Genomic DNA, 14,037 nt, shown 5'->3' with positions numbered 1-14,037 from the left:
AATGTAAACTTGTAAAATGTTATGGCAGAAAGCACTGGTCATGCAGAGAGTTGTAATGCTACTGAGTAAATAGTATAGATTACTAGTATATTTAGTAACTACAGTAGTATAGTTAGGCCTACTAGTAGAGATGCATTGTTGTCAAATTATGATGTAAGAGTTCACTGCTACAGACTAGAGTTCTAACTTGTGTTCAATAAATAAATCAATCAGATTATATTGTCACTTACACAATTTATTTTGCACTGGGCATACAAAATACCGTTCTCCACAACTCATGATGCTTCACATTAAAAAACAATAGACACATTAAAAAGGTGCTGATGCATTCAAAGTGCAATATAGGTAGTAATAAGTTCTATTCATCTCTCAGGATGTTGGCCTTGAGGGCAGTATGGTGAACATATACTGCTAAACTGTTGGACAGCCTGCTGGTGCTTCCTCCTTTTCTGCTATTACTTTGCCTTACTCCCAGAACCCACTTCACCCCTGCTGATTTTGATAGGCTGGAATGGCTTATGGTTGACGACAGAGTACAGCAACTTGCAATGGGCCTGGGCTACAAGATTCTCTACACTAAGATACCAATGTACCTGTCAAAATATTCAACAAATCCACAATCACAACACCAGAGGGAGTTAAGAAATGTGAATCCCTAGACTCCTTCAAAACCGCTCTCAAAGAGCACTCTTTAAAAAGTCCCCCCGCCCCCTTTTTCTTCATTGAAGTGTGTATGTTAAGTTTGGTAAAGTAGTATGGAATTGCATTTCATACTTCTCCCGGTCTGGAAAAGTATGGGAAATGAGAAATAATATTATGGAAAAATGTTTGTTTCTTAAACTATTACTGTTGTTCTGTTTTCCTTGGCAGGATGCTCAGAGGGATGCTCCTGGTCCCTGGTCAGTGATTCCTTCTTATGCTGTCGCCTTAAGGCCTAGAATACAGTTGTAGGTGATAAGGTGACAACTGGAAACTACAACATGACGTCAAGCAGCTCCTCATGCAGCTCCATGTAAGTCCCCCTTGACACAGAACCGGTCACTTTTTCCGAATTCCAAATTTTTCCAAATTCCAAATGTGTAGGAACCCTGTTAAATGTTCTGATGAATTGAAAATGGAGGACCCTGATGTAAACAAGTCTTAAGGTCCCCACACACCGAGCGCGTTTTTCGGATTTTTAGCGGCGTTTCTCCGTCGGTTTTCCGAAAAACGCGTCCAGTGTGCAACCACCTTTAGTGCTTCGTCTGGTTTTATCCTCTGGTTTGAACTGTAGCCCAGGTGGGACCAGACCGGCAATTAACCAAGATGGTCTTATCAGACCTTGTATTGAAGTATTGAAGTGTACATTCTGGTGCTTTTTTTCCTTTTGCAAACTATTAATAAAGTATTTAGTCAAAGGTTATAATAAATATTACATTTAAATATTAATGTAGATTTACATTTTGGCAATACATTAAGCCAGTTTCAGCACCATCGTTAATACGATTAAACATCTCAAACATTTTCATATCAAGGAGCCCCACATTAATATATATTTGGCTATGGTCTCCCATCTGGAAACTGGTTTTCGCCAGAGTCTTTTGTGTTGTTAAAATTAAATATTCCATAAGCATTCAAATTTGTTTTCAGAAAAGAATATATCTCTAGAAGCTCACAACAACGCACTGTGAGCTTGTAGATCTTCTATATCTAATGGTCGATGTACAGGGTTAAACTGATTTTGATGCTATATTAACACATTTTGCTGGTGATCCCCCTTTTTTTCCCCACTTCCCCATACAAGACGGAACACAAGACACACCAAAAACTAGGGCTGACCTTCGAACATTCGAAGCTTCGTTCGATGGCACGGAATTCGAAAAATGTAGTTTATTATTTACATTTTAGAAGTTGACGATTAATTGTCAGTCACACAAGTAATTGCAATTAACAATTTGAGTTTTTTTGTTTTTGTATTGAACATTGGAACGTTAAAATTAGTTTTAGACACTTTTAGACTTCGTATGAGATATGACAAATAATGTAAATATACAGGAGAACTGACACACATGGGAAAAAAATTATATATATACACGTATGTGTGTATATGTATAAATTGCAATTATCTCAAAAATAATTAATCAAATAAATAAATAATTCTAATTCTTTATTTACAGTTTGCAGAGAAAAGCACAGGAAAGTGCAGTTCAATACCAGGTTGTCCACTAAGATGATCTAAAACCAAAGAAAGCCTATGGCTCGTTGTTGTAATATTCATATTCAATTCACAGGAATAACGCACAAACGTGTCTATTAACCATTTATTCCATCTGCTCGTACAGGTCGTCTGAGGAGAGAGAGAGATGGAGAGAGAGAAAGAGAACCAGGAAGAACTGTGTGCTTGTGGAGAAGACCGGGCAGCATCCCGACACGGTCCTAAAAGGCCTGAACCGTCTCCGGCTCAATAGAGAGTTGTGTGATGTGGTTCTGTGCTGTGGGGGACAGGAGTTCCCCTGTCATAGAGCTGTGCTGGCATCCTTTAGCTCCTACTTTCAGGTAAACCTCAATGACATTGACTTTGGCTTTCATGTGAACTGAAGACCGTGCTATAACAACTCACCAATTCATTTATTATTGGCATAATGCACATTTAGAGACCTAAGCCAACCCGTTCACCTTTCCGTCCTCCACAGGCCATGTTTACATGTGGCATGTTGGAGTCCAGACAGGACAGGGTTAACGTCCATGGAGTAGAAGCTCACAACCTGGACCTGTTGCTGACCTATGCATACACATCAGAGGTGGCCATCCCCAAAGAACATGTGCAGGTGAAGTAATGAACACACACACACACACACACACACACATGCTGAAGTCCCCACTGTGATGATGATGACGGAGGCTGTACTGTAGGTCTGTCACTGTGGTTTGACAGACAGGGCTGTTTCATTTGTGGACAGCACTCTGATACTTTATCACCCAGTCAAGTCACCCAGAGAAGCTATAGATGAATCCACGGAGGGGTGACCTGGGCACAGCCATTACTGAGGTGTAATCAGCACTGATTAGGTACACCTGACCTGGCCAACAGGATCCATGGATGCACTGGGGAGTGGTAGCCTCGCGTCACCAGGCTTTCCTTTCACTGGCGCTTCCTCCCCGAAGCGTCAGTGAATCCACGCTATGAGTCTGGCCCTGCCAGGCTAAGGCTTTCCACCTCGGAGGAAAGCCTGGTCTGTGTTACTAAATTGCCGCATGATATCGTTATGTCATGTTGTAGTCATTGTTTTGTAGTCATCAGGCCGGAACCCTCAATCTGGAACTCCCTTTCCCTCAAACCGGACGAATAATACCTTCCCAATAAAAGCGTGACTCGTTCTCTCGTAGCCTGCGTCTGTCTGTCTGTCTGTCTGTCTGTCTGTCTGTCTAATTAAGTTGTTTCTTTTATCTAGGACGTTCTAGCAGCAGCACACATGCTGGATGTGAAGGCTGTCCAAGAGAGGTGCTGTTCTTACATGCGGGATCACCTAGATAACAACAACTGTTTAGGCATTAACAGCTTTGCTGAGGCCCATTCCTTAGAGGACTTGGAGAGATCCAGCATGCATTACATCACCCAACACTTCGGAGATGTCTACATGCAGGTCAGAGAAGTTGTTTGTCTGTTGTTGGCTTTTCCTCCTAACAGCCTGTGGTGCCTCACGGTATGGGGCAGATTAACTCAAGACAATAAGATGCTAAAGGTGATTTATTACCATTACCAGGGGTGCACACTTATGTAATATTTGGCAACCATACCCTAGGATTGGGCAAGGGCTAAACAGGACGTAATATTCCAAATATACATTTTCCATACATTATGAAAAATTAATTATGAAAATATTGCAATATAATGAAATTATATTGTTCACGTCACTGTAACATAACGTACGTTTTTGAACAGACTACATTACATATTCAAATACTGTATCGACCATAAACATAGGATACATAGGGCACAACCACTTCTTAATTAAAATCATCAATTTATTAAAAATAAACAAATGTAAAACATGGATAGAATGAACCAGGTTTAAGTGGTACTTTTGGTGGGGTCCTTGTTGCAGACTGAAAGGAGAATGGAGAAGTGTCTGTGTCAGAGGCAGACATATTTAAAGGCGGAGTCAAATCACCTGATTGGCTGCTGCAAATTGCTAGGATTTGAGAACTGATAATGATGAGCCACGATAGTTCTGAAAGACCGAGGCAGGTGAGACCTGAAATGAAGCAGAATATGGCAAATGACACTTTAATTTAGACAGCATGAAGCAACATGGCAAACTACGATTACTTTGAGCAACCACCACCAGCTATATGCAAAATGACAGAATTGAGGCAGAGAATGACGATTTAGGAAGCATGAAAGCGAGATGGTCGTCTAAGACCTAAGGTTAGCAAGGCTGGAATTTACCTTGCATTTAATGGCATGGGGCAACCAGGTATAGAAGCTGTATGCAACTGTTATAAGGCGTGAGCCACCAGCTATATGAAGCTGTATATGCAAATGATCTTAGGCATGTGCGACCAGCTATATGACGCTGGATATGAAACTGTTCTAAGCATGAGCAACCAGCTATATGACGCCGAATATGAAACTGTTCTTAGCATGAGCAACCAGCTATAGCCTATATGCAGCTGATCTTCAGCATTAATAGCATGAGCGACCATGACCAGCTATATGTAGCTGAATACGGAATTGATCTTAACGAATAGGCTATACGCTGAAGGCTTCAGTGAGATATGCAGCAAAGCCAACCATAGAAGGCTATAAGGCCGACCTGAGAGATATCCCCCAAAAACCTATGAAAGGAGCTGCATAATGAGCGGCTGAAGACCAGAAACGGTCTACTAAATAACAGCTTGAGTTCCCTATGCAATCTGCCTCTATTGAGCAGATTGAGAGCCGATTTGAAACGCACCAATCTTGATACGACAAGGTGCCATAAGGCTTGAGTGAGCCGAGACAGCATACTTGAATATGCAATACTAAAATAAAGGGCAGAATGGTGAACAGACACTGAAACCTAGAAGTTGCTGCGATTGAACTTTATGTGGCACCAACAAGCAATGAATGACATACATGAAATACCAATGAGACTGATTGCAGCTGATGATTAAGCATTGGCATGTATGCCACCGAGGTGCTCATGCAAAATATGCATTGATTAACGACAGACGAGGCCTGGCTCTGGCTGCAAACCTGACCATTCCAGCATCCGAGTCTTCCGAGATGAACGGCACTCATTTCCCATCAGCATTGATCATTCACCATGCAGGAAGCCAGACATGGAAAGGAAGCACAAAGCAGAATATCAAAGAATGCTGATGAATAAGCATTATTATGATCATTGAGTCCGGTAGCTAATTTAGTGCTCTGCTTTAGCATGGCCATTATGTTGGCAGCAGACAGTGACTTTATCTGAGGGCTATTAGCAATGACGTCGGCGGGCACATGACTAACCTTTTAGCAGTTTAAGCATTAGTTGAAGCGAAGCTGAAGGAGCAATGCAGTCGTCATGTGCTAGCAGGCTCATGACCAACCGAAATTTTTGCAGACGTAGCAAAAGGTGAAGGAGCAATGTAGTCAGCACGTGTTAGCAGGCTCTTGACTAACCTTTTGCAGTAGTTGAAGCATTAGCTTAAGCTGAAGGAGCGATGCAGTTGGCAGTGTTATCGAGCTCATGACTGACCTTGTGGTAGCATTGTTGCAGACTGAAAGGAGAATGGAGAAGTGTCAGAGGCAGACATATTTAAAGGCGGAGTCAAATCACCTGATTGGCTGCTGCAAATTGCTAGGATTTGAGAACAGATAATGATGAGCCACGATAGTGCTGAAAGGCCGAATGAATGCGTTGGTTAAGATCTTCCTTATTGAACCTACGCTAAAAGCTACATATTCACGTTAATGCCATAACTTCATGTTCAGTTTCATACAACCTTTTCGCCGGGTATCAGAGTCTGTCGGCATTTAGCGTCGGTTTTGCTCATGGGTTGAGCAGTGTCCCCTGACTCTAAACTGTAGTGTACCCCCAGGGGTAACCCAGTGTTTTGAAGGCAGTGGCCTGTTGTAGCCAGAGGGGAGAACCTGCTTTCCCCCCCAGCCTTCCATCTTCCACAGCCAGGTTGCCACTGTGGACCGGGGCGTGCCGACAGTGCGCACAGGAGAGACGGCAGGAGAGTCGGAGTAGGTCGTTGGCAGGCTGGCGACATGGCCGCAGAGAGAGTAGCAGAGCAGGGCGTTGTCAGGCTGGAGCATGGCTTTCCCGGTCAGTCCACCGTCTCCTGTGAGTGGCATCTCACAGGGTTGCAGAAGGTTGCGTGGTGATTGCAGTTGGAAGAGGACGACAGCCATAGCGGGTCAGAGCCTTTTGTTTGTAGTACAGTATACACCATAACAATGGTAACATAACTATTCTCAGGTCACAGAATATCATAGCATACAGTTTTAATCCACATTTGTTGTTAATCAATTGTGCTCTTGGTCAGAGCCAGTTCAGCTTCTCACCTAATGTTGCGGATGTTCCATGTTTAACGTAATTTCAAAGTGTGTACGTTGTTTATGTCACAGTTGTATGGTTTTCATATCGTAAATATATTACGCTAAAGGTGTTTAAGAGCCACTTGTAATGATTAGTCAACACTAGTTCTCTCAAGAGATTGTGAGAGTAGGAACGAAGATTGCTCGTTAGACAGAGAGCTTTGCCCTCTGGCTCAGCTCTCTTTTCATCACAACAGTGCGGTACAGCAACTGCAATACCGCCCCTGCTAAATAAACTGATCTAGTGTGTGTTTCTGTTTCTAGGAGGAGTTCCTCTCTCTCCCGGTGGATAAAGTGACAAAGATTCTTTCCGGTAAAAATCTCAATGTTCCTAAAGAGGAGGTCGTTTTTGAGGCGGCCATGTTGTGGATCAATAAGTGTCCTACACGCAGACAGCACTTTGAGAAGGTCAGTCACTTCTCAATGTTTCACCTGATTTTCTACAAAGACAAAGTGACTTATTTTCTATCAATTGACAATTACACACCCCATGGCATGAAGCCTTGCATTTGTTGAGATTTGTTTAGTTGTTGACACATTCCTAAGCCAATAATTTGACCAGCGGAGTTTCCGGTAGGGCATTGAGTCATCAAATTATAGGCTTTGCAATGTGATTATTCTACATTAATTCAAGGCTTCATGGGGTGTGTCATTGATAGAAAATAAGCCAGTTTTGTTTCGATATGTTAAGGTTTACATAATATATTTAGTTACTAATATATTGTTACACCCCTAGTTGATATGCATTATGTGCAAACTCTAACATAAAACCTGCCAGATGTCATGGAATTCCCTCAAGGCGTACCTGAGATATCACATTCACAATGTTGCCGTACATACGTATGTTCCTCCAAACATAGGTGTACTTAACCTATGTACGTACAAACGTAAAGATAGAGACTCTTGTCTTGAGGCAGATGTAGAGATTTAAAATGTTGGCTTCGCCCAGTTTGAATTGAAGTGTTCTTTTTTTGTTGTTGAAGTTCCTAGAGCTGATCCGTCTTCCTCTGATCAGTCCCTCTTACCTCCACGATGCGATGGAGTCTCTGGAGGTGGTGAAAGAATCCCCGTGCTGCCAGAGGCTCATCTCTGAGGCCATGGAGCAGCATCGCCTGCCCTACAGTGAAACAGTACACCCACGTAGGACCAAAGGTACACTGCTGCTCTACAGTAAAACAGTACACCCATGTAGGGCCAAAGGTACACTGCTGCCCTACAGTAAAATGTCATGTGTACAAACAAAACTTATTTTTCCTTTATTTGTCTCTCTCTCTCTCCCCTCCTCCCCCCCTTCTCTAGTGTCAACCACTTTCTCTCCCTTATGCGTTACAGGAACACAATTTTTCTCTCTATCTCTACCGCCCTTCTCTCTCTCGGCCACTTATATTGGCTCACACAAACGTTTTGCAAAGCTCAGCCTCCTCTCCCCTTTCTCCCCCCGCTCTCACTCTTTCCCTCTCTCTCTCCTACTCTCTCTCCCCCCTCACTCTCAGCCACGTATATTGGCTCATGTAGCACAAACGTTACGCAAAGCCTCAGCCTCCTTCTCTCCCCTCTCTCGACCGTGCATGTTTATGTGAGTGTTTGAGGTGCTACACTAATGAGTTGCACGATTCCACTTCTTTATCGAGGCTAACTCTGTATTAAAAGATGTTGTGTCTATGTTCGCTCTCTGTATTAAAATGTGTTATGTTCACTCTCACTCTCTCTGTATTAAGAGGTGATGGTGATGGTGGGAGGTTGGAGTAACTGCGAGCGTCTTGACCGCGTTGAGTATTTGGATCCCGGGTTTTTGGATCCTCTGTTCATGGACTCTACAAACTACTACAAGAATCTGGCCCGTCTGCCATTCAAAGTACACAAGCATGGTCTGGCTGTGATAGGTGAGTGAGGAGTAGCATCATGAGGGTCAGGTAGAGTAGAGACCAACACACTTATTGATCCCGCTGGGTCATTTCAGTCGGTAACATGTCATCGTTTCGACCTCACGTTAGTCAGACCGATTACTAACACTATCCCTAACCCTAAACTTCAGTCTTAACCGGCCACGTAGGTTGCTAACCCTATAACCTAACCTCATCTCACCTCACCTAACTGCTCGTGACGGAAGGTTCCGCCAGAAGGAATCCAACCGGCAACTGCTTCTGGCCTAATGTTCCGTCTGCTAAGCTGATATTGATATCAAACCGGATCGCTGATTTCAATTTTTTTATAATTGTTTTGGCTTGGCCTTATCTTCTTTAGCGATCTTAGACCGTGTTGCGCAACAGCGCTGCCGTCCACCTCCCATTATACAGGCTGACTAAAAAGCTGAATAACTGCTAATCTACGAAGCTCTCCATGGTTTGGATAAAATGTGCGATGTTCGGAGGTCTTTGCTGATTATCCGGTAGTTTAGATGGAAACATTGGCGCTTTCTAGAGCAAGGATGGCTTCATTTTAGCTCGCTAGCATTGAAGCTATTTATTTAGCATTAAGATGGACGCTCCAAACAGGATGTCAGTCCCAGTGTGTGCCGCATTGAAATAGCCTCAGCATTCTGCGGTTGGCTCTGTGACCAGCAGGTGGCAGCATATGGGTTAACAATCAAGGCATCCATCCAACTTCAACCGCTCCAGACTTTCCTCTCCGTAGAAACATTAGTAACTTCCTCCTGGGGGATCGGGAGGCGTTCCAAGGCCAGTGAGTTGACGTAATCCCGCCACCTCATCCTCGGTCTGCCCCGGGGTCTCCTCCCAGTGGGACGTGCATCGAGGATCTCCCTAGGGAGACGCCCGAGGGGCATCCTAACCAGATGCCCGGACCACCTAAGCTGGCTCCTTTCCAGGCGAAGAAGCGGCGACTCTACTCCAAGGCCGTTTCAATTCTGCTCTTCTCCCAACATAGGTACTGCTTTGTATGTGGCTGGGGGAGAACTTCCTGATGAAAAAGTCGGTAAGAAGTTGTGGCGCTACGACCCTTTACATGATGACTCATGGACTAAGATGGCTTCCATGATTGAGGCACGCTTTGACTTCGGTAAGACAGATGAACGTATGGTCCATTGGGGCTGGTAGATTACTATCTAACCATTAACACACATTACACAATCTAATCGTACTAATCAAATACGAATCGAATATGTATATTCAATTAGCATGATTAAGTACAAAAAACTATGTATCGTGATATAAAAACAAAAGATATTTTCGATGGGTACTAGCCCCTGCCATATCCAGCTTTTGATGTATGTGTGCACAACCTTTGTCCTACACAAACATTAAAATACCATTGACAATGAATGGACACTTTTACGGCATAGTGTCTGATGATGTCATAGTGTACGTCATGATGACGTATGATGATAAGAGCGCCTCTCACTTCACACAGGTGTGATTTATTTTAATTGTGCTGTTTGTAATTCTGCTGTTTGTACAGTGACTCATTTTCTGTGGGATTCTTTTTTGAGGGGCACTAGCCCCTCCTATATTCAGCTATTAGTGTAGATTTTCCTCTTATACAGACATTAAATTGACCAATGGAGAATTGACGCCATATGTAGACGAGCAAATTGGCTATCCTGGTCCTATACAAAGATTATATTAACATTGACAATGAAGGGAGCAAATCTGTATTTTTGTCCTACACAATAGAATTTACACAGAATGTACGTCATATGTGTCTGACAAATCGACATTTTACGTCATGATGATGTACGATGATAAAAGCGCCCCTCACTTCACACGGGTGTTCTTTTTATAATAATAATCAAATATTTTAAATATATTTTAATTATAGACTATTCAAGATTAATTTCTGAGTACCTAGCCCTATGGTCCATAGGCCTGGTGGTGCTGGATGGCTATCTGTGGGCAGTGGGTGGCCAGGACTGCAGTGAGTGCTTTGTGGAGCGCTACGACCCCCGCGCCAACACCTGGCAGCTCAATCGGGACATGCCACGCTGTTCCAACCACCCTGTTGTGGTCGCACTGGATGGACTGATCTACGTTTTTGGTATGGGACACCTTTATGCACCTGCAGGTTCACCTGATGTTAGCTGGGACTCGAACGGTGTGTCATAGGTTAGCGAAGAGCGCCATCGAGTGTAAAAACTGAAAACCACGTCAAAATCTGTGATTGGCACAGAATGAAGAAAAGGAAAAATGTCCATACATTTAATAATCAGAAATACAGATCGACAAGCTTACAACACGTCATTTTGTGGCATGTTGTAAGATTGTTTTTTTTATTACGTGTCAGTGATTTATTTGCATATTTAAGTTATCTGCCCTGTGCAATTTGGGATTACGAAGCCTTAAAGGGAAACAGAAATACAAATTGTACAAATGTTGGAATTATTATATTTTCATCGTTCTGCTGTTGACAATGCATAACTATTTGTCCTGTGTCCTCCTGGTTCCTAGCTGCTGGTTCCCCTGACACAGACACGGCCCAATTGCAACCCTACAAGCAGAGACATCTGTGGCTACCAAGGTGGGATTAGTTTGGTTCCGGCCCACATTGTGATGTGCGTTCCTTTCACAATGTGTAATGTGTGTTCCTTTCACACCTTATTTGTTTTTCATTTGTTCTGCAAAAACGGTTTTCTTTTCTTTTCTTAGTTTTTTTGCATTTTCATTTCCATACCTAGAACAGATAATTTCTCTAAAAACCCAGGCATTTCTTATGGTGCCCTGCCTAGGCTCTTCAAATGCAACATTGAAATGATGCCGTGACAAACTGACAACGGATATAGGGTATTGGATATGCATTCCCGATTTTCATTGTTCCCAATTTGCATCAAATCCCAAGTAGGCCGGTGCCACGCATACATGTCCGGAGTGACAGTGTTGTCAGACTGTTAGTATGTCTAACCAACGTATGCACCCCGTGCTGCGTCGTTTGAGGCTTTTTTCACAATTTACTTTTTTGTTTCGTTCACAGTCTCATGGTCCACATACCGGTTGGCGGCCCACGGGGGACGGGTCACCCGTGTCCCCCGTGCCACATACGTCCCTGCCTACAAGTACAACCCCAAAACCGCAGAATGGACAGAAGTGGCTCCTATGCAGGTTCCACGTACTGATTCAGCTGCCTGCACCCTCAATGGAAAGATCTACGTTATAGGTATCATACCCGTCATTACTGGCTGTACAGGATCTCCTCACCGGTCAGCAAAAGTACTCTAACAGGAGCCCTCATACAGGGTTTCTTTGACTATGCATGCACCTCATGGTACCACAGCACCTCAAAGGCCCTTAAAACAAGGCTCCAGACATCCCAAAACAAACTGGCTACTACTTGGCCAAACTCCAGAACCAGAACCCACCTCACCCCTTCCCGATTCTGATAGGTTGGAATGGCTTACGGTTGACGACAGAGTACAGAAACTTGCAATGGGCCTTGTCTTCAAGATTCGCTCCATGTACCTGTCAAAATACTTCCTCAATGTCAACAAAGTCCATGATCACAAGTTCACAACACCAGAGGGAGTTCCACAAACCACGTTCAACCTAGATACTGCTCAAACAAGGGGTTAAACTCATTTCGCTCATATGCCACTAAAATGTGGAACACCCTATACCACCAGCCGTGTGTATCCCTAGAATTCAAAGTCGCCCTCAAAGAGCACTTAAGGGTGGCTGCAATTCGAAACTGGCCCATGTAAAAATAAAGTTAAAGTCACGTCACGTCACATGCTACTTAAAGCAGAATGACATTTTGAAGATTGTGCCTGCATATACTGTACAGTAGGTTGTTAATGGACCCCAACTTTCAGCAGTTGTCACAGATTCAGGGAAACTGAATTTCAATCTTTGCGATATGTGTAAGACACCTTTACAAACACAAATGTATTGGTAAGGAATCTATTCCCAGATTGGACATTGTTCTGAAACTATTCCCTATCTGGTTAATTCCTCTTCATCTAATAGGTGGTGATGATTTATCAGCAGACAGTACCACGAACAAGGTGGAGTGCTACGACCCAACGACAAACCAGTGGACCATGTGTGCGTCGATGCAGCATTCATGTAGAAATCCTGGTGTGGTTGCGATGGCTGGAAAGATCTACGTACTAGGAGGGATGGATGATTATGGCGCGTAAGACACTACTTACTGCTTCATATAAACTGGAAATAAAGTGTCTGTTCACACCAAACATTTCTCTCATTGCTATTGGTTCTGTCTTTGTTTAGGGATCTCCGTGACATCCAAGAGTACTGTGGCCAGACGGACAAATGGGAAAGTGCGGGTGAGCTCCGCGACTATCGCACCGAACGGTACAGTTACCGGAGGTGCCGATATGTAAGAAGAGGGCCGGCACCTACAGGTCGCAGCTATTTCAGCTGCGTCTCTCTCTGGCTGAGTACAGATGTAAAGGAGGTACCTTACCCTAAGGCTAAGCCGCACGAATCTGACGATTCCAACGATTACTACTGGTAGACACTTTCATGGGTGCAAGAGAGGCCACATACTGTATGTGTATGCTTTCTGGGTAGCTCATATGGTTTTTTATCCCCCCCCCCCCCCTCTCATGCAAGTAATTGACAATACATAAAGTCACAACACCAACGTTGATGAGACAGTATTGCTTTGTTTTCAAAATATAGGGGTTTCTACTTTCTTCATCTCCTGAAGGAAAAGAAAAAAACATTTTAATTTCCTGAACTTTTGGAGCCAAGTGGTTTCTTCCCGACAGCAGTACAATGTGTTCAGGTAATTGTTTGTGTGTTGCTCATGGTAGTTAATATGGGGTACAGGATTTATAAAAATACAAAGGGTGGCTTCTGATAACATTTCTGATTTCTGTAATGATATAGCACACAAAGGACATGTAACAATGCAACCTTCATGGTATTTATCTGTTTTGTTTTGTTCTGTTTTAAATAAAGAAATAAAACAGACCTTATCTCAATTATTCAATTTAAGTGATGCTATCATCTGTAAACTACAGTGAACATTAACAGTAAACTACAAAGATCTAGCAGCAATTGTCAGCATGTTATTGAAACATTATGACATGCGTATATCAATGATTACAATCTGACAAACCTGGGCAGACACTGATGAGCTGTAGTGTAGAGTACCTCCTACTTACCACCAATTAGTTATATTGCATGCAGCTCTTTACTTGTCTGTTGTCTGAACAATTGTCTGAACAATTAGAGCGATCAGGCACAAATATATATATTTTTGAACCAATAGACCTCACATAGTCTCAACATGGGTTTTGACTTCACAATCTCTGCTTTGGATCGTACCACTGTTCCACCAGGTTCACACTGAACTGAAGATAGAGCCAGGCAGGCACTAACTTGGATTTAAAAGTCACACTTAAACAGCCTTCTTGTCTTGGTCTTTAGTTCTTATACATCTCAGTTGGTCATGGTCATGGATCATGGATGTATGATTCAGTCATTCTGAAAGACCTTTTGATCCGACCTCAAATATGCCCTAAAACATCAAATTGATTGCCGGGTGACACTGTAAGAGAAATGGAC

At 43.1% G+C, this 14,037-nt stretch overlaps 1 protein-coding gene across 1 annotated transcript; it reads left to right on the top strand.

Moving 5' to 3' along the window:
• Nucleotides 1-980: 980 nt before the first annotated feature.
• LOC308316851 (kelch-like protein 24) lies at nt 981-13,044 on the top strand (the record flags this gene model as incomplete). The annotated part of the gene is made up of 13 exons (XM_080765639.1): nt 981-1,012; nt 2,322-2,535; nt 2,673-2,807; nt 3,432-3,623; nt 6,821-6,964; nt 7,540-7,708; nt 8,275-8,439; nt 9,443-9,574; nt 10,379-10,549; nt 10,960-11,029; nt 11,480-11,662; nt 12,469-12,637; nt 12,733-13,044. 11 exons carry the CDS (start codon nt 981-983, stop codon nt 11,619-11,621), a joined length of 1,566 nt encoding a protein of 521 aa, XP_080621765.1. The 3' UTR covers nt 11,622-11,662; nt 12,469-12,637; nt 12,733-13,044.
• Nucleotides 13,045-14,037: the final 993 nt, after the last annotated feature.

The sequence above is a fragment of the Protomyctophum bolini genome (assembly GCF_963924005.1).
Source record: "Protomyctophum bolini genome assembly, chromosome: 6".
Taxonomy (NCBI): Eukaryota; Metazoa; Chordata; class Actinopteri; order Myctophiformes; family Myctophidae; genus Protomyctophum; species Protomyctophum bolini.
Note: the sequence above shows the minus strand (reverse complement) of the source record. Positions and strands in the feature narration are given on the sequence as shown.